We start from the raw sequence: 25207 nt of genomic DNA, 5'->3' as shown, positions 1-25207 counted from the left end.
TAGCTGGTTGTGCGCTGGGTTTGGGACCCGCCACTTAAAAATCCCCCCAATGAAGAGATTAAAAAAAGGTCGGATGAGAAATCCCTATACTGATGATGATCCCTGCAAACGAAATAAGGATTACGATTTGAGGACATGCATCTGGAATGTCCGGTCTCTCAATGGGGAAGGTGCCACTGCCCGGCTGGTTGATGTCCTCGTGAGAGTAAAGGCTGACATCACTGCCATTCAAGAGATGCGATGGACGCGACAAGGCAAGAAAAGCGTAGGACCATGCGACGTCTACTACAACTGCCATGTAAAGGAGCGCGAATTCGGTGTCGGATTTTTTGTGGGAGAGAGACTTCGAAAAGTACTGTCGTTCACTCCGGTGGACGAGCGTCTCGCAATAATCCGCTTCACAGCCCGTTTTTTTTTAACATGTCACTAATTTGCGCCCACGGCCCGACGGAAGAAAAGGACGATGCAACAAAAGATTCCTTCTATGCACGCTTGGAACGATCCTATGAGCACTGTCTCCGCCACGACATAAAAATCGTGCTTGGCGACTTCAACGCCTGCACACGCTTCTGTGCAGCAAAAAACGTATGTCTACCAACATCGAAAAGCTGCAATCACAAAAGACAGCCTGAAGATTCGCGACTCGACTCTCACTTAGGGTTGCCAGATATATATTGGCCTGAGCCTGGACATATGAACAATACATCTGGACATAGTTAATTGAAATCGCTTGATTTATCTGTACAAAAATTTAAATTTATTCTGCTTTAAATATGTTGCGTACAACAGTTAGTTTCTTTTTTGATAAAATTTTTTTCTGTAACATATAAAGCAAAAATAATATACATGTAAATATAAACAAATAAAGAATAAATAAAAACATACAACCATTCCAATGCTTTAGTAAACCATTTCTTAAAATATTTCTCCAGTTTTCGATTTTTCAATATTAGTTGTTTTTATATTTATTTTAAATATACAGGATTTTCAAAAGTTCCTTGGGTTTCTGCTTTCAGCTTCTCTCACATATTAAACATTAACAAAAGTTTAAATAATTTCAAATAAGCCCGTCTAAGAAACGGATAAAGTTTTTTCGACCTTCTTAGAGGATAAGACATTTGAAGAATTAAATACCAAGAGTAGAAGAGAGTACAAAGCTTACTTTAATTCCGCATATATTTGTTATTGTTACTGACAGCTTGCACCATGTTTTTACTACTTGGGGTATTTAATAAATCAATAAACGAGCTACAATCGTTATCAAAATTAAGCCTTATAACAAGTTCTGCTTTTATGAAATCTAAAGGCATAAGCTAAATACATACCTTCTCGCAATAAGCATTACTTATTGGTATCGAAAAGACAAAAAACACTACTTTTTTTAAATTTTTCATCTCGTCGTTTGATTTTTTGAAAAAAATTGACCATATTTTATCATTTGATAGGGTTTTTGGTAAATGATCATACACTGAACGCAAACAACAATATTCTGAATAGATATCATCCATGTTGATATTTCCTTCTAAATCGAATCGTTTTACAGCTATTCATAGTTCCTCCCATGACAGTAACTTGTATTTAAGACAAAAAGATGACAATAACATTTTGATAGAGTTGTCAAAATTTTCAACTTCGGCTTTAAAATCTTTGCCATCTTGTTCTGGAAGATTTTTAAAAATAGATCTAGCTCTGTTTCTATAAAATTTATCTTTGATTCTGCTTTCAAACTGTCTAATAATTTTCGCATTACACGGTCAATGTCAACTATAGTGCATTCATCAACATTAATACTGCTATCTGAAACACTTGGATTACATTGTGAACAAAAAATAAATAAGCCTCTGAAATGCTTTCTTCAAAACACTCTTCATTTTCTTGGCTTATGTCATCCATCACTTGTCCGCTGGTAACAAAATCCCATAATTCCTTTTGAGTGTTTTGTTCTCCTTTTATTAAAAAATACCTTTTTACAGCCGGCCAGTTATAAGTTAACCGTTCTAAAGCCGATGACAATGAAAGCCAACGAGTGGGCACATGGCGTATGTTTTCAATATCGACAGATAAAGAATTAAGAGCGTGCTTTAAGCAATTATTAATTACTTGACAGTTGCAGTTTGCTTTTGAAACATTATTATTGAGCTCTAACAGCTTTTGAAAAACGGGATTGTGCACACCGTAATTGACTGCCGCGTTATCTACGCTAAACGACGAAACCTGTCTCAGATGCAGATTATTGTATTCTGTGATGCGTTTAATATTTCCAAAAATATCTTTAGATGAACCGTAGGGTAGGTAGGTAGGTAGGTAGGGCGGTTGTCATAAGACACACTTAGACCTTCCGCAGGTCCATTGTGATACCACTGGAGCTTATCCTTACTCTACGTGCTCCTTTTCAAACCACCCGGTATCTTTAATGAACGAGCAGAGCTTCGTTAGTTTTATATGGGCTATATCCGCTACATCGGTTAGAAATGCTGTATCAAGAGTGCGCAGTCTTCTCATAGCTAGGCTTTCACACTCACATAAAAGGTGTCTGACTGTTTCCTCTTCTTCTGTATTAAGACAGCTTCTACAGAAATCGAAGTACGGGAGTCCTAACCTTCTAGCGTGGCTGCCTATTAAAAAATTACCAGTTAATACACCTATCATCTTTCTTATAGATTCTCTGTTGAATCTTAGTTTCTTCGAAGAGTCGGGTGCGACAGGACTTGGTGCATTCCGTTTTGCGGTTAAAGGAGTACTCTCCTGGACAACACCTGTTTTTCGAGCTGTTGCGAGGGTGTCACCTCCGATTTCTTTCGGATCTCTTTCGGCTCTTTCCGGCTTTCTCGGCTCGGATGCAACCTCTTCTGCAGTTTTTCATGACGCCAAATAGTTCGTCAAGCTCTGAGACTCTGGTCTTTATTTCCGTGGAAATACTCCTACTTTTCAATATAATTGCTTTCATCTTCCTAAACACTCTAAAACATTTCTCTAAGGCTTCCTCTTCTTCAGCTCGCATATTGAGCATAAACTCTTGTCGCGGAGATGCATTGGTTTCCCGTTCTGTGTTTGCGTGCTTTGCAGTTACAGGGGTACGCGACGGCGCATTGTGCGCATTTTCAGTATTTTTAACCTCTTTTGACGTTACTCTTACGTCTAATTCTTGAGGCGTCATTTCAGCTCCTTCATTGACCGTCTTTGATTTTCCTATATTTGGCAATGTTCCACTTGTAAGGGGCAAATTCGCTTTTTGTGGTGGTGAGCGAAGCAATCGAGGTTTCCTTACGAAAGGGCTCTGTTCTATATCTCCATCAGTAATGGCCTTCTGCTGTTTTTCTTCTTTTTGTCTTTTTTCCATTCTTTTTTATTTAACCAGCGCATCGTGTGCAGGGGTGCGGGCCGAAATAGTCAAGAGCGGGTGCACCCTCGGAGGCAATGCTCCTACCCCAGTTCCCTGGGGCCTGCCCTACGCTTTACCGATCCCGGAAAACACGGATGGACCAGCGCTCCCCCGGAGCAACGAAAGCTACTACTCTTTCGCCCAATGAACACTTCCTCACCAGGGTCCAAGGCGGCTGGTTACTGATATACAACGAAGCTAACACATCGGCAGAGCGAACTCACATCACCCCTTTGAGGTCGCAGGTGGAAAGCCATAACGACCTATCCAGGGACTCCCAATGCGCCCTGTTGCATACCGGTCATGCTTTTTACATACATACAGTCGCACCAAACATGGTGAACAGACACTAACCAACACACCGCCCAATATGGGAACAGACATGTGCTGGATTTTGTCTCCTAACTTTCTAGCTAACTCCTACAAAGTCACTGAAATGAGGGACATCTTGACTAGGGTCCACGGGGTCGTCGTACTCGTCAACTCTTTGTGAAAGATGCCCTTACGGGAGGGTTACACCATTGGAGAAGACATTCATTAGGGCCTAGAAAACGTCGTATCCAATTAAATATAGCAACAAATCTTATCCTCCCTGGTGGAGCAATGAGCTCTCGAAATTAAGGGAAGATGCCAGATCAAATTTTAATCTCAGCTACTCAACAGGTAATTGGCAACTGTACAGAGAAAGTCGGAGACATTACAAAAAGGCAACTAGGGCCGCCAAGAAGGAGAGCTGGAGAGATGTTTGTTCTTCGATCGAATCTATCAGAGATTCTGCGAAGCTCAGCAGTATTTTGTCCAAAAATCATTCAATGGCTTCTTGGGTCAAGAGACCAGATGGCTCTTGGACTTCTACGGCAGAAGAGTCTCGAGAATTTCTCTTAAATACTCATTTTCCGGGATGTAGCGCTCACGATAACAGTGTTGGGAGAATTCGGCGGAGCCGCTATGACCCACAGTATCTTGCCGATGTAATAGTCACAAAAGAGAATGGACAATCAAATCTTTTTCACCTTTCAAATCTCCAGGCCCTAACGGGACTATTCCCAAGATGTAACAGGAAGCTCTTGATAGTATCCTACCATGTCTAATGAAAATTTTCAAAGCGTGTCTAAACCTAGGTTCTATACCAAATAGCTGGAAACCTGCTAGAGTTATCTTCGTACCGAAGGTAGACAGAAGGGGACATGAATCAGCGAAGGACTTTATGCCAATTAATCTTTTGTCCTTCCTTTTAAAACCATTTGGAAGACTTTTAGGAAAGTTTTATCTCTACTCCTCTGGTTATGTGTTATTGGTAAAACCTTAATAAAACTTAATGGAGGTAGGGTAAAAGTGGTCGGGTACGCTGATGGTGTGGTGTTAATGGCATCAGGACTGTGTCCCAATACGATCAGTGGAATCATTCAAAGGGGGTAAGGCGAGCTTAACTCTTGCGCTACAGGCTGTGGCCTAAGTTTAAACTCGCGTAAAACAGAACTCATCCTATTTACGACCAGATATAAGGTACCAATTTTTACTCTACCAAGCATTAACGGACAAACCCTCTCACTTTCACCCAGTGCAAAGTACTTAGGGGAAATTCTGGACTCCAAACTTAGCTGGAAATTAAACATTGAAGAACGGGTTAAGAAAGCAGAAATCGCTTAATATGCCTGTAAACGTATGCTTGGAAGAAGATGGGGTCTTCAACCCAAGTATACGTGATGGTTGTATAAGGCGGTTATACGACCAATTTTAACGTATGGCTCTGTAGTTTGGTGGAAAGCTCTAGAGAGAGAATAGAACATCAAATTACTTAGCAGAATACAAAAATCAGCCTGTGCAATAACAGTCGGTGCAATCAGACCCAGTCCTAGGGAGGTCCTAAACACTCTGACACACGTTATTCCGGTAGATCTACATTTCAAGAATATGGCAACAATGAGTGCATTTAGGTTAATGGAAGTGGGTCGCTGGAAGGAAAAAGCTCATGCCCATGCCAGTCTATTACTGCGGCAATCCCAGTATACCTCGAAGGGGACTGACTACATCGTCCCGACGGTAACATTCAGTAGAAATTTTGTCACTCTCTGTCCATCTAGAAAATAATGGAATAAGGGATTCTCACTAAACAACTTCGACACTACAGTCTATACAGATGGCAGTATAATGGATTGTGGTGTTGGAGCTGGTATATACTCTCATAAACTCAAAATTGAAAAATCTGTGCGTCTCCCTAATGCTTGCAGTGTCTTTTAGGCGGAAGTACTGGCAATTGGGGAAGCTTGTAGGCTACTAATCACAGATCCCTCTTTTAAGGGCAATATCGCTATTCTTTCGGATAGCCAAGCTGCAATCCAGGCACTGGGTTCAGCTACAATAACCTCTAAATTGGGGGAAACAAAGCCGGAATAGCCTTACCACCTTGAGCGAAAATCATAAAATGACCTTAATTTGGGTCCCGGGACATCGGAGCATTCAAGGTAATAAAAAAACGGATAAACTGACAAGGAGGGGATCTGCCGTGAATAATGCTCTTGCAGAATCTGTATGCACACCATCAGGTTCAGTCAAGAGTGCAATTTCCGTAAAATACCTCCGAATCGCGGATTGTAGAGGGAGAGACCAGACGAAATGCAGAATTAGCAGAACGTTATGGCCACCATAGAACCTAAAGCAATCGTCAACATTGATAAACATAAAACGACGGGACGCCTGGAGACTAACGGCAGTCATAACTGGCTTTTGGTCTGTGGGAGAACAAACATCCCTCACAACACATATTGTCACAGTTGTAAACAACAGGAGAAAAAGTAAACAATCTTCCATTTCCTCTGCGAATGCCCTATGGAAGGACAGAATGTTAACACTGGGTAAACCGCTGTTCGAGAGTCTTGAACAGCTGTCTGACTTAGATGTCAACAACCTGATAAGGTTCCTGAACAGCACATACTGGATATAGTCATGCTGTAAACAACTGGTAAACAAGTTGGTAAGGAGGATGTGGCAACAAAATGGTGCGGAAGCGCTAGGTGGAATCTGGAAGAATCACCACTTAAACCAAGCAAACAACCATATTGGCCAATAGGAAGTTTATCGGCGTGGGATTCCCTCCAAGGCCCTGGCACCTGAGCACCATTTTCGTGGTGGCTACTTTTATATGTTTGTCATCAACCGCTCCAATAAAATTTGGCATTCCCGTTTTAGAATACAACTTTTACGAACACAAAACAAAAGATTGTACTTTGAACATCTAGCTTGCACTACAAACCTGTCTGATATCTTTTTCCATTTATTCCTCTCATAAGGCTGAGCAACGTAGATGTCGTGTAGTTCTGTCCACAAGGCATTGCAAGTATCATGAACAATATCTTTTGGTGTAAATTTTGTTTTTGAATCATTTTTTCACTGAATAAGGTGTGAGCTTGGGGGAACCTGTTATCCCTATAGGGCGCGTCCCCAGGTGGTGGATAGGGGAATGCCTCCCAGATATGGAAGGCAGGAGAATCGGTCTCCCGCGAACCACACAGGTCGAAGACGTAAACTTCGTTAAAAAAACTCCCTCAACCCAAGGTGTAACGCGACCCGTGCCTATTGGGTGGGCTTGGCAGCCGGAGGATAAAATTAGGCTGTCTCCTAACGGAGCCCTCCTGATATCAGGCCGCCTCAGGTTGTAACGGTGGCCTTACCATGGTATGGGGCGCTGCCATGGCGGACCGTTTATTTCCCCTCCATCCTCATTGGTCACCGCACATGGCGACATGGGCAGCTCTTTGGAAGGGCAGGTGACCGTAAGAAACAGACAAATGAACCATCAACAAAAAAACAAAAAATCGGATAACGCTACCAAACGGACAGACAAACAGACGGACAAACGGACTGACACAGAGACAAAACGAACCGACAGTCGGACAGACAAGCGGACGGACCCAATGACAAAACGGACAGACAAACGAACGGACACAATCGAGCTGAGGAAGTTGGGAACTCCCTCAGAGGACGAGCTCTTGGCTTCTAGTCAAGAGACAGTTGATGACAAAGCTGTGGGCCACAGCACGCCATCAACTATAAATCAACCGATCACATCCGCTGATGCCAAGGGGCAAAAGCGTCAATACCCAAAAAAAGGCCCGTCTAGATATAAGCTTTACCAGCGGTCTCTAGCTATTCTCGGCAGAATAAGCAAAAATGAGGCCGAAGGTAAAACTCATCCCAAAGATGCGGCCGATAAGGCAAGGTGCCAAAAGGTGGTCGATGAGTACCTGGCGTTCCAGGCCACCCAGAAGGCAGAAGCCGTAAAACGCAATCGTTCGCAGGACGAGGGCTGTAAAACTGCGAAAAAGCTCAAGACGTCTCACACTGCTCTGACGCCCAAACCAGCCAAACGCGCGTTTAACGAGGTGGCACGGGATCACCTGCAAACGGCGTTGGTGGACGAGTTAACGAACCGCGGTAAACCTGCGTTAGAAAGGTGGTCCGAAATCGAGGCACGGCTGTCTCGCATTGTCGTTGATCACGTCATGGCAAGCCCGGAGGGTCAAGTGCCAGGTTATGATTCAATGGAGGTGGTCCGTGGATACAGGGTGATCAAATGCGACGATCAGTTCTCTGTTGATTTCCTTCAAAACGCTATTAGCAAAATCCAGAGCGACTGGGAAGGTTTGAGGCTCAAACTAATCCCAGCCAGTGAGATCCCAAGACGACCAAGGGCTCGTATCTGGATACCGAACATGGAGTTCGAAGCTAAGCAGTTAATACCATACCTGCAAGCACACAACCGCACTGTTCCAATGGATGACTGGAGTATCATCAAAGCGGAGGCTCCGCAAAAGAACAGTGTGTCCTTCCTTCTCCAAATCTCGGAGGAGAGTATTGAGCCACTGGGAAAAGTGGATAACAAACTTCGGTTTGGCGTGAGGAAAGCGCATCTGAAGTTATTCCGTTCTGCAAATCCGGAGGATGAGCAGGACGAGGTTGACGACGCTAATGAGTTGCTCATGGGCATGCAACTGGAAGAAGCCGGGTCCACCCAAAACGATGGCGCTAATGAGCAGCATACGGGCATGCAGCTTGACGCCCCTAAAAACGACCAGTAAGTATGGGTCTCAAGGTTGTCCAGATCAATCTGCAGCACTCCAGGACTGCAACGGACAACCTAGCCGTTCTCCTATCGGAGGAGGACGTAGACATCGCACTGATACAGGAACCCAGAGTGCGGAGTACTGAGGTAAGCGGATTCTCTCTCAAAAACTACAACTTGTACTATAAGCGGACCCAGGGTAACCCCAGGGCATGTATTGTAGCAAAAAAAACATCTAAATGTATTTTTAATCCCATCCTACAGCTCATCGGATGTGACGGTCATCGAAATGGAGGCTACTGACGGCGTCAGGATCAAAATTGCCTCCATCTACATGGCACACGACCAACCAGCAGCACCTGACGAGGCTCGTAGGCTGGTGCTTGACTGCAAAAACAGTATCCTGCTACTAGGATGTGACGCCAATGCGAGGCATTCCCTATGGGGGAGTACCGAAACGAATGATCGAGGTGAGTCCCTATATGAATTTATCATCAATACTAACCTAACAGTATGTAACAGGGGTAATACCCCGACTTTCACCTTTCCAAGCACGGAAAGCTTTAGAGGATAGGCGGAAGTAATAGATGTGACATTACTGTCTGAAAATACTTCAGTGAGGGTAGAAAATTGGAGAGTCTCAAGCAAAAAGTCCTTTTCGGACCACAGCTGGATCCTCTACCACCTGGATCTTGAGGTAGATCCACCCTTACCATATCGAAACCCACTTAGAACAAATTGGAAACGGTTCAAAAATGTAGTAGGGAATAGGATAGGAAGGATTCCGATCCATCAAATCACTCTCGCAGAAAACATTGAGAGTAGGGTCACAACATTGGAAAAGACATTCAGTAGGGCCTACAAAACGTCATGTCCAATTAAATATAGCAAAAAATCCTATCCTCCTTGGTGGAGCAATGAGCTCTCAAAATTAAGGGAAGAAGCCAGATCAAATTTCAATCTCAGCTACTCAACAGGTAATTGGCAGTTGTATAGAGAAAGTCGGAGACAATACAAGAAGGCAATCAGGGCCGCCAAGAAAGAGAGCTGGAGAGATTTCTGTTTTTCTATCGAATCTACCAGAGATTCTGCGAGACTTAGCCGTATTCTGTCCAAGGATCATTCAATGGCTTCTTGGGTCAAGAGGCCGGATGGCACTTGGACTTCTACGGCGGAAGAGTCTCTAGAACTTCTTTTAGATACACATTTTCCGGGATGTAGCACCCATGACAGTGATGCTGGGAGAATCCGGCGGAGCCGATATGACCCACAGCATCTTGTCGATGTAATAGTTACGAAAGAGAAGGTTGCATGGGCAATCAAATCATTCTCACCTTTCAAATCTCCAGGCCCTGATGGGATCTTTCCTAAGATGTTACAGGAAACTCTTGATAGTATTCTACCATGGCTAATGGAAATTTTCAAAGCGTGTCTAAATCTAGGTTATATTCCAAACAGCTGGAAACTTGTTAGGGTCGTCTTCATACCAAAGGCAGGCAGAAGAGGACATGAATCAGCGAAGGACTTTAGGCCGATCAGTTTGTCGTCCTTCCTTGTTAAAACTTTGGAACGGCTTTTAGATATGCACATTAGAAGTTCGCTGGAGAGCTTTAGTATATCAACTGCACAACATGCTTACCTCAAAGGCAAATCGACGGAGACAGCGCTTCACGAGGTAATCCGAACAATAGAGGGGTCTCTAGTAAACAAACAGTATACGATGGCAGCTTTTCTTGACATAGAGGGCGCATTTAATAACGTTAGCACGAATGCTATCCAACGGGCGTTAATAGACTTAGAGGTGGAAAATTGTATCACCAATTGGATCATCTCTATGCTAGAAACCAGGATCATTAGAGCTAATATGGGTAACATCAACATAACTGAGAGAGTCCACAGGGGTACTCCACAGGGGGGAGTACTATCTCCACTTCTTTGGTTATGTGTGATTAGCAAAATCCTAATAAAACTTAATAGAGGAGGGGTAAAAGCGGTGGCGTACGCTGATGATGTGGTGCTAATGGCGTCAGGACTGTGTCCTAATACGATCAGTGGGATCATTCAAAGGGCGTTAGGCGAGCTTAATTCTTGGGCAACAGGCTGTGGCTTAAGTTTAAACCCGCGTAAAACAGAACTCATGCTCTTTACCACCAGATACAAGGTACCAAGCTTTACCCTACCAAATATTAATGGACAAACCCTCTCACTTTCACCCAGTGCAAAGTACTTAGGGGTAATTTTGGACTCCAAACTTAGCTGGAAATTAAACGTCGAAGAACGGGTAAGGAAAGCTGAAATTGCTCTATATGCCTGTAAACGTATGCTTGGAAGAAGATGGGGTCTTCAACCTAAGCATACATTATGGTTGTACAAGGCGGTTATACGACCAATTTTATCGTATGGTTCGGTAGTTTGGTGGAAAGCTCTAGGGAGAGATTACAACATCAAATTACTCGGCAGAATACAAAGATCAGCCTGTGCAATAACGGTCGGTGCAATCAGATCATGTCCTAGGGAGGCTCTGAACGCACTGACACACGTTATTCCAATAGACCTACATATTAAGAAGACGGCAACCATGAGTGCATTTAGGTTAAACGAAGCGGGCCGCTGGAAAGAAAACACTTATGGTCATGCCAGTCTACTATTGCGGCAAACTCAGTTAACCTCGGTGAGGACTGACTACATCGTCCCGACGGTAACATTCAATAGGAATTTTGCCACTCTCTTTCCATCTAAGGAAGAGTGGAATAAGGGATTCTCATTAAACAACTTCGACACTACAGTCTATACAGATGGTTCTAAAATGGATTGTGGTGTTGGAGCTGGTATATATTCTCATAGACTTAAAATTGAAAAATCTGTGCGCCTCCCCAATACCTGCAGTGTCTTCCAGGCGGAAGTACTGGCAATTGGGGAAGCTTGTAGGCTACTAATCACAGACTTCTCTTTTAAGAGCAATATCGCTATTCTCTCGGATAGCCAAGCTGCAATCCAGGCACTGGATTCAACGACTACAACCTCAATGGTGGTGGAACAAAGTAGGAATAGCCTTTCCACCTTGAGCGAAAAACAGAATGTTACCTTAATCTGGGTCCCAGGACATCGGAATATTGAAGGTAACGAAAAAGCAGATGAACTGGCAAGAGGGGGATCTGCCATGAATAACGCTCTTGCAGAACCGGTATTCACACCATTAGGTGCAGTCAAGAGTACAATTTCCCTAAAATACCTCCGAATGGCGGAGTGTAGATGGAGGGGCCAGACGAAATGCAAAATCAGCAGAACGTTATGGCCCACCTACAACCTTAAACAATCATCAATATTGTTAAACATGAAACGACGGGATGCCTGGAGACTAACGGCAGTCATAACTGGCTTTTGGTCTGTCGGAGAACAGGCAGCCAAAATGGGCATCCCTCACAACACATACTGTCACAGTTGCAAACAACCGGAGAAAAAGGAAACAATCTTCCATTTCCTCTGTGAATGCCCTGCCCTTTGGAAGGACAGAATGTTAACCCTGGGCAAACCGCTGTTCGAGGAGCTCGAACAACTGTCTGGCTTAGATGTCAACAACCTAATAAGGTTCCTGAACCGCACAGACTGGGTATAGTCATGCCGTAAATAACAAGTTGGTAACGAGGATGTGGCAACAAAATGGTGCGGAAGCGCTAGTTGGATTCAGGATGAATCACCACTCTAACCAACCAACCAAGGTGTGAGCTAACGGGAGACGGCGAAGCATTCTAGGATAGCTGGTTGTGCGCTGGGTTTGGGACCCGCCACTTAAAAATCCCCCCAATGAAGAGATTAAAAAAAGGTCGGATGAGAAATCCCTATACTGATGATGATCCCTGCAAACGAAATAAGGATTACGATTTGAGGACATGCATCTGGAATGTCCGGTCTCTCAATGGGGAAGGTGCCACTGCCCGGCTGGTTGATGTCCTCGTGAGAGTAAAGGCTGACATCACTGCCATTCAAGAGATGCGATGGACGCGACAAGGCAAGAAAAGCGTAGGACCATGCGACGTCTACTACAACTGCCATGTAAAGGAGCGCGAATTCGGTGTCGGATTTTTTGTGGGAGAGAGACTTCGAAAAGTACTGTCGTTCACTCCGGTGGACGAGCGTCTCGCAATAATCCGCTTCACAGCCCGTTTTTTTTTAACATGTCACTAATTTGCGCCCACGGCCCGACGGAAGAAAAGGACGATGCAACAAAAGATTCCTTCTATGCACGCTTGGAACGATCCTATGAGCACTGTCTCCGCCACGACATAAAAATCGTGCTTGGCGACTTCAACGCCTGCACACGCTTCTGTGCAGCAAAAAACGTATGTCTACCAACATCGAAAAGCTGCAATCACAAAAGACAGCCTGAAGATTCGCGACTCGACTCTCACTTAGGGTTGCCAGATATATATTGGCCTGAGCCTGGACATATGAACAATACATCTGGACATAGTTAATTGAAATCGCTTGATTTATCTGTACAAAAATTTAAATTTATTCTGCTTTAAATATGTTTCTTTTTTGATAAAATTTTTTTCTGTAACATATAAAGCAAAAATAATATACATGTAAATATAAACAAATAAAGAATAAATAAAAACATACAACCATTTCAATGCTTTAGTAAACCATTTCTTAAAATATTTCTCCAGTTTTCGATTTTTTAATATTAGTTGTTTTTATATTTATTTTAAATATACAGGATTTTCAAAAGTTCCTTGGGTTTCTGCTTTCAGCTTCTCTCACATATTAAACATTAACAAAAGTTTAAATAATTTCAAATAAGCCCGTCTAAGAAACGGATAAAGTTTTTTCGACCTTCTTAGAGGATAAGACATTTGAAGAATTAAATACCAAGAGTAGAAGAGAGTACAAAGCTTACTTTAATTCCGCATATATTTGTTATTGTTACTGACAGCTTGCACCATGTTTTTACTACTTGGGGTATTTAATAAATCAATAAACGAGCTACAATCGTTATCAAAATTAAGCCTTATAACAAGTTCTGCTTTTATGAAATCTAAAGGCATAAGCTAAATACATACCTTCTCGCAATAAGCATTACTTATTGGTATCGAAAAGACAAAAAACACTACTTTTTTTAAATTTTTCATCTCGTCGTTTGATTTTTTGAAAAAAATTGACCATATTTTATCATTTGATAGGGTTTTTGGTAAATGATCATACACTGAACGCAAACAACAATATTCTGAATAGATATCATCCATGTTGATATTTCCTTCTAAATCGAATCGTTTTACAGCTATTCATAGTTCCTCCCATGACAGTAACTTGTATTTAAGACAAAAAGATGACAATAACATTTTGATAGAGTTGTCAAAATTTTCAACTTCGGCTTTAAAATCTTTGCCATCTTGTTCTGGAAGATTTTTAAAAATAGATCTAGCTCTGTTTCTATAAAATTTATCTTTGATTCTGCTTTCAAACTGTCTAATAATTTTCGCATTACACGGTCAATGTCAACTATAGTGCATTCATCAACATTAATACTGCTATCTGAAACACTTGGATTACATTGTGAACAAAAAATAAATAAGCCTCTGAAATGCTTTCTTCAAAACATTCTTCATTTTCTTGGCTTATGTCATCCATCACTTGTCCGCTGGTAACAAAATCCCATAATTCCTTTTGAGTGTTTTGTTCTCCTTTTATTAAAAAATACCTTTTTACAGCCGGCCAGTTATAAGTTAACCGTTCTAAAGCCGATGACAATGAAAGCCAACGAGTGGGCACATGGCGTATGTTTTCAATATCGACAGATAAAGAATTAAGAGCGTGCTTTAAGCAATTATTAATTACTTGACAGTTGCAGTTTGCTTTTGAAACATTATTATTGAGCTCTAACAGCTTTTGAAAAACGGGATTGTGCACACCGTAATTGACTGCCGCGTTATCTACGCTAAACGACGAAACCTGTCTCAGATGCAGATTATTGTATTCTGTGATGCCTTTAATATTTCCAAAAATATCTTTAGATGAACCGTAGGGTAGGTAGGTAGGTAGGTAGGGCGGTTGTCATAAGACACACTTAGACCTTCCGCAGGTCCATTGTGATACCACTGGAGCTTATCCTTACTCTACGTGTTCCTTTTCAAACCACCCGGTATCTTTAATGAACGAGCAGAGCTTCGTTAGTTTTAGATGGGCTATATCCGCTACATCGGTTAGAAATGCTGTATCAAGAGTGCGCAGTCTTCTCATAGCTAGGCTTTCACACTCACATAAAAGGTGTCTGACTGTTTCCTCTTCTTCTGTATTAAGACAGCTTCTACAGAAATCGAAGTACGGGAGTCCTAACCTTCTAGCGTGGCTGCCTATTAAAAAATTACCAGTTAATACACCTATCATCTTTCTTATAGATTCTCTGTTGAATCTTAGTTTCTTCGAAGAGTCGGGTGCGACAGGACTTGGTGCATTCCGTTTTGCGGTTAAAGGAGTACTCTCCTGGACAACACCTGTTTTTCTAGCTGTTGCGAGGGTGTCACCTCCGATTTCTTTCGGATCTCTTTCGGCTCTTTCCGGCTTTCTCGGCTCGGATGCAACCTCTTCTGCAGTTTTTCATGACGCCAAATAGTTCGTCAAGCTCTGAGACTCTGGTCTTTATTTCCGTGGAAATACTCCTACTTTTCAATATAATTGCTTTCATCTTCCTAAACACTCTAAAACATTTCTCTAAGGCTTCCTCTTCTTCAGCTCGCATATTGAGCATAAACTCTTGTCGCGGAGATGCATTGGTTTCCCGTTCTGTGTTTGCGTGCTTTGCAGTTACAGGGGTACGCGACGGCGCATTGTGCGCATTTTCAGTATTTTTAACCTCTTTTGACGTTACTCTTACGTCTAATTCTTGAGGCGTCATTTCAGCTCCTTCATTGACCGTCTTTGATTTTCCTATATTTGGCAATGTTCCACTTGTAAGGGGCAAATTCGCTTTTTGTGGTGGTGAGCGAAGCAATCGAGGTTTCCTTACGAAAGGGCTCTGTTCTATATCTCCATCAGTAATGGCCTTCTGCTGTTTTTCTTCTTTTTGTCTTTTTTCCATTCTTTTTTATTTAACCAGCGCATCGTGTGCAGGGGTGCGGGCCGAAATAGTCAAGAGCGGGTGCACCCTCGGAGGCAATGCTCCTACCCCAGTTCCCTGGGGCCTGCCCTACGCTTTACCGATCCCGGAAAACACGGATGGACCAGCGCTCCCCCGGAGCAACGAAAGCTACTACTCTTTCGCCCAATGAACACTTCCTCACCAGGGTCCAAGGCGGCTGGTTACTGATATACAACGAAGCTAACACATCGGCAGAGCGAACTCACATCACCCCTTTGAGGTCGCAGGTGGAAAGCCATAACGACCTATCCAGGGACTCCCAATGCGCCCTGTTGCATACCGGTCATGCTTTTTACATACATACAGTCGCACCAAACATGGTGAACAGACACTAACCAACACACCGCCCAATATGGGAACAGACATGTGCTGGATTTTGTCTCCTAACTTTCTAGCTAACTCCTACAAAGTCACTGAAATGAGGGACATCTTGACTAGGGTCCACGGGGTCGTCGTACTCGTCAACTCTTTGTGAAAGATGCCCTTACGGGAGGGTTACACCATTGGAGAAGACATTCATTAGGGCCTAGAAAACGTCGTATCCAATTAAATATAGCAACAAATCTTATCCTCCCTGGTGGAGCAATGAGCTCTCGAAATTAAGGGAAGATGCCAGATCAAATTTTAATCTCAGCTACTCAACAGGTAATTGGCAACTGTACAGAGAAAGTCGGAGACATTACAAAAAGGCAACTAGGGCCGCCAAGAAGGAGAGCTGGAGAGATGTTTGTTCTTCGATCGAATCTATCAGAGATTCTGCGAAGCTCAGCAGTATTTTGTCCAAAAATCATTCAATGGCTTCTTGGGTCAAGAGACCAGATGGCTCTTGGACTTCTACGGCAGAAGAGTCTCGAGAATTTCTCTTAAATACTCATTTTCCGGGATGTAGCGCTCACGATAACAGTGTTGGGAGAATTCGGCGGAGCCGCTATGACCCACAGTATCTTGCCGATGTAATAGTCACAAAAGAGAATGGACAATCAAATCTTTTTCACCTTTCAAATCTCCAGGCCCTAACGGGACTATTCCCAAGATGTAACAGGAAGCTCTTGATAGTATCCAACCATGTCTAATGAAAATTTTCAAAGCGTGTCTAAACCTAGGTTCTATACCAAATAGCTGGAAACCTGCTAGAGTTATCTTCGTACCGAAGGTAGACAGAAGGGGACATGAATCAGCGAAGGACTTTATGCCAATTAATCTTTTGTCCTTCCTTTTAAAACCATTTGGAAGACTTTTAGGAAAGTTTTATCTCTACTCCTCTGGTTATGTGTTATTGGTAAAACCTTAATAAAACTTAATGGAGGTAGGGTAAAAGTGGTCGGGTACGCTGATGGTGTGGTGTTAATGGCATCAGGACTGTGTCCCAATACGATCAGTGGAATCATTCAAAGGGGGTAAGGCGAGCTTAACTCTTGCGCTACAGGCTGTGGCCTAAGTTTAAACTCGCGTAAAACAGAACTCATCCTATTTACGACCAGATATAAGGTACCAATTTTTACTCTACCAAGCATTAACGGACAAACCCTCTCACTTTCACCCAGTGCAAAGTACTTAGGGGAAATTCTGGACTCCAAACTTAGCTGGAAATTAAACATTGAAGAACGGGTTAAGAAAGCAGAAATCGCTTAATATGCCTGTAAACGTATGCTTGGAAGAAGATGGGGTCTTCAACCCAAGTATACGTGATGGTTGTATAAGGCGGTTATACGACCAATTTTAACGTATGGCTCTGTAGTTTGGTGGAAAGCTCTAGAGAGAGAATAGAACATCAAATTACTTAGCAGAATACAAAAATCAGCCTGTGCAATAACAGTCGGTGCAATCAGACCCAGTCCTAGGGAGGTCCTAAACACTCTGACACACGTTATTCCGGTAGATCTACATTTCAAGAATATGGCAACAATGAGTGCATTTAGGTTAATGGAAGTGGGTCGCTGGAAGGAAAAAGCTCATGCCCATGCCAGTCTATTACTGCGGCAATCCCAGTATACCTCGAAGGGGACTGACTACATCGTCCCGACGGTAACATTCAGTAGAAATTTTGTCACTCTCTGTCCATCTAGAAAATAATGGAATAAGGGATTCTCACTAAACAACTTCGACACTACAGTCTATACAGATGGCAGTATAATGGATTGTGGTGTTGGAGCTGGTATATACTCTCATAAACTCAAAATTGAAAAATCTGTGCGTCTCCCTAATGCTTGCAGTGTCTTTTAGGCGGAAGTACTGGCAATTGGGGAAGCTTGTAGGCTACTAATCACAGATCCCTCTTTTAAGGGCAATATCGCTATTCTTTCGGATAGCCAAGCTGCAATCCAGGCACTGGGTTCAGCTACAATAACCTCTAAATTGGGGGAAACAAAGCCGGAATAGCCTTACCACCTTGAGCGAAAATCATAAAATGACCTTAATTTGGGTCCCGGGACATCGGAGCATTCAAGGTAATAAAAAAACGGATAAACTGACAAGGAGGGGATCTGCCGTGAATAATGCTCTTGCAGAATCTGTATGCACACCATCAGGTTCAGTCAAGAGTGCAATTTCCGTAAAATACCTCCGAATCGCGGATTGTAGAGGGAGAGACCAGACGAAATGCAGAATTAGCAGAACGTTATGGCCACCATAGAACCTAAAGCAATCGTCAACATTGATAAACATAAAACGACGGGACGCCTGGAGACTAACGGCAGTCATAACTGGCTTTTGGTCTGTGGGAGAACAAACATCCCTCACAACACATATTGTCACAGTTGTAAACAACAGGAGAAAAAGTAAACAATCTTCCATTTCCTCTGCGAATGCCCTATGGAAGGACAGAATGTTAACACTGGGTAAACCGCTGTTCGAGAGTCTTGAACAGCTGTCTGACTTAGATGTCAACAACCTGATAAGGTTCCTGAACAGCACATACTGGATATAGTCATGCTGTAAACAACTGGTAAACAAGTTGGTAAGGAGGATGTGGCAACAAAATGGTGCGGAAGCGCTAGGTGGAATCTGGAAGAATCACCACTTAAACCAAGCAAACAACCATATTGGCCAATAGGAAGTTTATCGGCGTGGGATTCCCTCCAAGGCCCTGGCACCTGAGCACCATTTTCGTGGTGGCTACTTTTATATGTTTGTCATCAACCGCTCCAATAAAATTTGGCATTCCCGTTTTAGAATACAACTTTTACGAACACAAAACAAAAGATTGTACTTTGAACATCTAGCTTGCACTACAAACCTGTCTGATATCTTTTTCCATTTATTCCTCTCATAAGGCTGAGCAACGTAGATGTCGTGTAGTTCTGTCCACAAGGCATTGCAAGTATCATGAACAATATCTTTTGGTGTAAATTTTGTTTTTGAATCATTTTTTCACTGAATAAGGTGTGAGCTTGGGGGAACCTGTTATCCCTATAGGGCGCGTCCCCAGGTGGTGGATAGGGGAATGCCTCCCAGATATGGAAGGCAGGAGAATCGGTCTCCCGCGAACCACACAGGTCGAAGACGTAAACTTCGTTAAAAAAACTCCCTCAACCCAAGGTGTAACGCGACCCGTGCCTATTGGGTGGGTTTGGCAGCCGGAGGATAAAATTAGGCTGTCTCCTAACGGAGCCCTCCTGATATCAGGCCGCCTCAGGTTGTAACGGTGGCCTTACCATGGTATGGGGCGCTGCCATGGCGGACCGTTTATTTCCCCTCCATCCTCATTGGTCACCGCACATGGCGACATGGGCAGCTCTTTGGAAGGGCAGGTGACCGTAAGAAACAGACAAATGAACCATCAACAAAAAAACAAAAAATCGGATAACGCTACCAAACGGACAGACAAACAGACGGACAAACGGACTGACACAGAGACAAAACGAACCGACAGTCGGACAGACAAGCGGACGGACCCAATGACAAAACGGACAGACAAACGAACGGACACAATCGAGCTGAGGAAGTTGGGAACTCCCTCAGAGGACGAGCTCTTGGCTTCTAGTCAAGAGACAGTTGATGACAAAGCTGTGGGCCACAGCACGCCATCAACTATAAATCAACCGATCACATCCGCTGATGCCAAGGGGCAAAAGCGTCAATACCCAAAAAAAGGCCCGTCTAGATATAAGCTTTACCAGCGGTCTCTAGCTATTCTCGGCAGAATAAGCAAAAATGAGGCCGAAGGTAAAACTCATCCCAAAGATGCGGCCGATAAGGCAAGGTGCCAAAAGGTGGTCGATGAGTACCTGGCGTTCCAGGCCACCCAGAAGGCAGAAGCCGTAAAACGCAATCGTTCGCAGGACGAGGGCTGTAAAACTGCGAAAAAGCTCAAGACGTCTCACACTGCTCTGACGCCCAAACCAGCCAAACGCGCGTTTAACGAGGTGGCACGGGATCACCTGCAAACGGCGTTGGTGGACGAGTTAACGAACCGCGGTAAACCTGCGTTAGAAAGGTGGTCCGAAATCGAGGCACGGCTGTCTCGCATTGTCGTTGATCACGTCATGGCAAGCCCGGAGGGTCAAGTGCCAGGTTATGATTCAATGGAGGTGGTCCGTGGATACAGGGTGATCAAATGCGACGATCAGTTCTCTGTTGATTTCCTTCAAAACGCTATTAGCAAAATCCAGAGCGACTGGGAAGGTTTGAGGCTCAAACTAATCCCAGCCAGTGAGATCCCAAGACGACCAAGGGCTCGTATCTGGATACCGAACATGGAGTTCGAAGCTAAGCAGTTAATACCATACCTGCAAGCACACAACCGCACTGTTCCAATGGATGACTGGAGTATCATCAAAGCGGAGGCTCCGCAAAAGAACAGTGTGTCCTTCCTTCTCCAAATCTCGGAGGAGAGTATTGAGCCACTGGGAAAAGTGGATAACAAACTTCGGTTTGGCGTGAGGAAAGCGCATCTGAAGTTATTCCGTTCTGCAAATCCGGAGGATGAGCAGGACGAGGTTGACGACGCTAATGAGTTGCTCATGGGCATGCAACTGGAAGAAGCCGGGTCCACCCAAAACGATGGCGCTAATGAGCAGCATACGGGCATGCAGCTTGACGCCCCTAAAAACGACCAGTAAGTATGGGTCTCAAGGTTGTCCAGATCAATCTGCAGCACTCCAGGACTGCAACGGACAACCTAGCCGTTCTCCTATCGGAGGAGGACGTAGACATCGCACTGATACAGGAACCCAGAGTGCGGAGTACTGAGGTAAGCGGATTCTCTCTCAAAAACTACAACTTGTACTATAAGCGGACCCAGGGTAACCCCAGGGCATGTATTGTAGCAAAAAAACATCTAAATGTATTTTTAATCCCATCCTACAGCTCATCGGATGTGACGGTCATCGAAATGGAGGCTACTGACGGCGTCAGGATCAAAATTGCCTCCATCTACATGGCACACGACCAACCAGCAGCACCTGACGAGGCTCGTAGGCTGGTGCTTGACTGCAAAAACAGTATCCTGCTACTAGGATGTGACGCCAATGCGAGGCATTCCCTATGGGGGAGTACCGAAACGAATGATCGAGGTGAGTCCCTATATGAATTTATCATCAATACTAACCTAACAGTATGTAACAGGGGTAATACCCCGACTTTCACCTTTCCAAGCACGGAAAGCTTTAGAGGATAGGCGGAAGTAATAGATGTGACATTACTGTCTGAAAATACTTCAGTGAGGGTAGAAAATTGGAGAGTCTCAAGCAAAAAGTCCTTTTCGGACCACAGCTGGATCCTCTACCACCTGGATCTTGAGGTAGATCCACCCTTACCATATCGAAACCCACTTAGAACAAATTGGAAACGGTTCAAAAATGTAGTAGGGAATAGGATAGGAAGGATTCCGATCCATCAAATCACTCTCGCAGAAAACATTGAGAGTAGGGTCACAACATTGGAAAAGACATTCAGTAGGGCCTACAAAACGTCATGTCCAATTAAATATAGCAAAAAATCCTATCCTCCTTGGTGGAGCAATGAGCTCTCAAAATTAAGGGAAGAAGCCAGATCAAATTTCAATCTCAGCTACTCAACAGGTAATTGGCAGTTGTATAGAGAAAGTCGGAGACAATACAAGAAGGCAATCAGGGCCGCCAAGAAAGAGAGCTGGAGAGATTTCTGTTTTTCTATCGAATCTACCAGAGATTCTGCGAGACTTAGCCGTATTCTGTCCAAGGATCATTCAATGGCTTCTTGGGTCAAGAGGCCGGATGGCACTTGGACTTCTACGGCGGAAGAGTCTCTAGAACTTCTTTTAGATACACATTTTCCGGGATGTAGCACCCATGACAGTGATGCTGGGAGAATCCGGCGGAGCCGATATGACCCACAGCATCTTGTCGATGTAATAGTTACGAAAGAGAAGGTTGCATGGGCAATCAAATCATTCTCACCTTTCAAATCTCCAGGCCCTGATGGGATCTTTCCTAAGATGTTACAGGAAACTCTTGATAGTATTCTACCATGGCTAATGGAAATTTTCAAAGCGTGTCTAAATCTAGGTTATATTCCAAACAGCTGGAAACTTGTTAGGGTCGTCTTCATACCAAAGGCAGGCAGAAGAGGACATGAATCAGCGAAGGACTTTAGGCCGATCAGTTTGTCGTCCTTCCTTGTTAAAACTTTGGAACGGCTTTTAGATATGCACATTAGAAGTTCGCTGGAGAGCTTTAGTATATCAACTGCACAACATGCTTACCTCAAAGGCAAATCGACGGAGACAGCGCTTCACGAGGTAATCCGAACAATAGAGGGGTCTCTAGTAAACAAACAGTATACGATGGCAGCTTTTCTTGACATAGAGGGCGCATTTAATAACGTTAGCACGAATGCTATCCAACGGGCGTTAATAGACTTAGAGGTGGAAAATTGTATCACCAATTGGATCATCTCTATGCTAGAAACCAGGATCATTAGAGCTAATATGGGTAACATCAACATAACTGAGAGAGTCCACAGGGGTACTCCACAGGGGGGAGTACTATCTCCACTTCTTTGGTTATGTGTGATTAGCAAAATCCTAATAAAACTTAATAGAGGAGGGGTAAAAGCGGTGGCGTACGCTGATGATGTGGTGCTAATGGCGTCAGGACTGTGTCCTAATACGATCAGTGGGATCATTCAAAGGGCGTTAGGCGAGCTTAATTCTTGGGCAACAGGCTGTGGCTTAAGTTTAAACCCGCGTAAAACAGAACTCATGCTCTTTACCACCAGATACAAGGTACCAAGCTTTACCCTACCAAATATTAATGGACAAACCCTCTCACTTTCACCCAGTGCAAAGTACTTAGGGGTAATTTTGGACTCCAAACTTAGCTGGAAATTAAACGTCGAAGAACGGGTAAGGAAAGCTGAAATTGCTCTATATGCCTGTAAACGTATGCTTGGAAGAAGATGGGGTCTTCAACCTAAGCATACATTATGGTTGTACAAGGCGGTTATACGACCAATTTTATCGTATGGTTCGGTAGTTTGGTGGAAAGCTCTAGGGAGAGATTACAACATCAAATTACTCGGCAGAATACAAAGATCAGCCTGTGCAATAACGGTCGGTGCAATCAGATCATGTCCTAGGGAGGCTCTGAACGCACTGACACACGTTATTCCAATAGACCTACATATTAAGAAGACGGCAACCATGAGTGCATTTAGGTTAAACGAAGCGGGCCGCTGGAAAGAAAACACTTATGGTCATGCCAGTCTACTATTGCGGCAAACTCAGTTAACCTCGGTGAGGACTGACTACATCGTCCCGACGGTAACATTCAATAGGAATTTTGCCACTCTCTTTCCATCTAAGGAAGAGTGGAATAAGGGATTCTCATTAAACAACTTCGACACTACAGTCTATACAGATGGTTCTAAAATGGATTGTGGTGTTGGAGCTGGTATATATTCTCATAGACTTAAAATTGAAAAATCTGTGCGCCTCCCCAATACCTGCAGTGTCTTCCAGGCGGAAGTACTGGCAATTGGGGAAGCTTGTAGGCTACTAATCACAGACTTCTCTTTTAAGAGCAATATCGCTATTCTCTCGGATAGCCAAGCTGCAATCCAGGCACTGGATTCAACGACTACAACCTCAATGGTGGTGGAACAAAGTAGGAATAGCCTTTCCACCTTGAGCGAAAAACATAATGTTACCTTAATCTGGGTCCCAGGACATCGGAATATTGAAGGTAACGAAAAAGCAGATGAACTGGCAAGAGGGGGATCTGCCATGAATAACGCTCTTGCAGAACCGGTATTCACACCATTAGGTGCAGTCAAGAGTACAATTTCCCTAAAATACCTCCGAATGGCGGAGTGTAGATGGAGGGGCCAGACGAAATGCAAAATCAGCAGAACGTTATGGCCCACCTACAACCTTAAACAATCATCAATATTGTTAAACATGAAACGACGGGATGCCTGGAGACTAACGGCAGTCATAACTGGCTTTTGGTCTGTCGGAGAACAGGCAGCCAAAATGGGCATCCCTCACAACACATACTGTCACAGTTGCAAACAACCGGAGAAAAAGGAAACAATCTTCCATTTCCTCTGTGAATGCCCTGCCCTTTGGAAGGACAGAATGTTAACCCTGGGCAAACCGCTGTTCGAGGAGCTCGAACAACTGTCTGGCTTAGATGTCAACAACCTAATAAGGTTCCTGAACCGCACAGACTGGGTATAGTCATGCCGTAAATAACAAGTTGGTAACGAGGATGTGGCAACAAAATGGTGCGGAAGCGCTAGTTGGATTCAGGATGAATCACCACTCTAACCAACCAACCAAGGTGTGAGCTAACGGGAGACGGCGAAGCATTCTAGGATAGCTGGTTGTGCGCTGGGTTTGGGACCCGCCACTTAAAAATCCCCCCAATGAAGAGATTAAAAAAAGGTCGGATGAGAAATCCCTATACTGATGATGATCCCTGCAAACGAAATAAGGATTACGATTTGAGGACATGCATCTGGAATGTCCGGTCTCTCAATGGGGAAGGTGCCACTGCCCGGCTGGTTGATGTCCTCGTGAGAGTAAAGGCTGACATCACTGCCATTCAAGAGATGCGATGGACGCGACAAGGCAAGAAAAGCGTAGGACCATGCGACGTCTACTACAACTGCCATGTAAAGGAGCGCGAATTCGGTGTCGGATTTTTTGTGGGAGAGAGACTTCGAAAAGTACTGTCGTTCACTCCGGTGGACGAGCGTCTCGCAATAATCCGCTTCACAGCCCGTTTTTTTTTAACATGTCACTAATTTGCGCCCACGGCCCGACGGAAGAAAAGGACGATGCAACAAAAGATTCCTTCTATGCACGCTTGGAACGATCCTATGAGCACTGTCTCCGCCACGACATAAAAATCGTGCTTGGCGACTTCAACGCCTGCACACGCTTCTGTGCAGCAAAAAACGTATGTCTACCAACATCGAAAAGCTGCAATCACAAAAGACAGCCTGAAGATTCGCGACTCGACTCTCACTTAGGGTTGCCAGATATATATTGGCCTGAGCCTGGACATATGAACAATACATCTGGACATAGTTAATTGAAATCGCTTGATTTATCTGTACAAAAATTTAAATTTATTCTGCTTTAAATATGTTTCTTTTTTGATAAAATTTTTTTCTGTAACATATAAAGCAAAAATAATAT

General features: G+C 43.7%; 2 protein-coding genes across 2 annotated transcripts; both read left to right on the top strand.

The window, feature by feature from the left end:
* Positions 1-7059: 7059 nt before the first annotated feature.
* LOC129250619 (uncharacterized) lies at positions 7060-8460 on the top strand. The gene has a single exon (XM_054890226.1). It carries the CDS (start codon positions 7060-7062, stop codon positions 8458-8460), a length of 1401 nt encoding a protein of 466 aa, XP_054746201.1.
* A 10781-nt stretch (positions 8461-19241) lies between these two features.
* LOC129250618 (uncharacterized) lies at positions 19242-20642 on the top strand. The gene has a single exon (XM_054890225.1). The coding sequence runs from the start codon at positions 19242-19244 to the stop codon at positions 20640-20642; it is 1401 nt and encodes a 466-aa protein (XP_054746200.1).
* The last annotated feature ends 4565 nt before the right edge of the window (positions 20643-25207 follow it).

Source organism: Anastrepha obliqua, chromosome 6, assembly GCF_027943255.1.
Source record: "Anastrepha obliqua isolate idAnaObli1 chromosome 6, idAnaObli1_1.0, whole genome shotgun sequence".
NCBI lineage: Eukaryota > Metazoa > Arthropoda > Insecta > Diptera > Tephritidae > Anastrepha > Anastrepha obliqua.
Note: the sequence above shows the minus strand (reverse complement) of the source record. Positions and strands in the feature narration are given on the sequence as shown.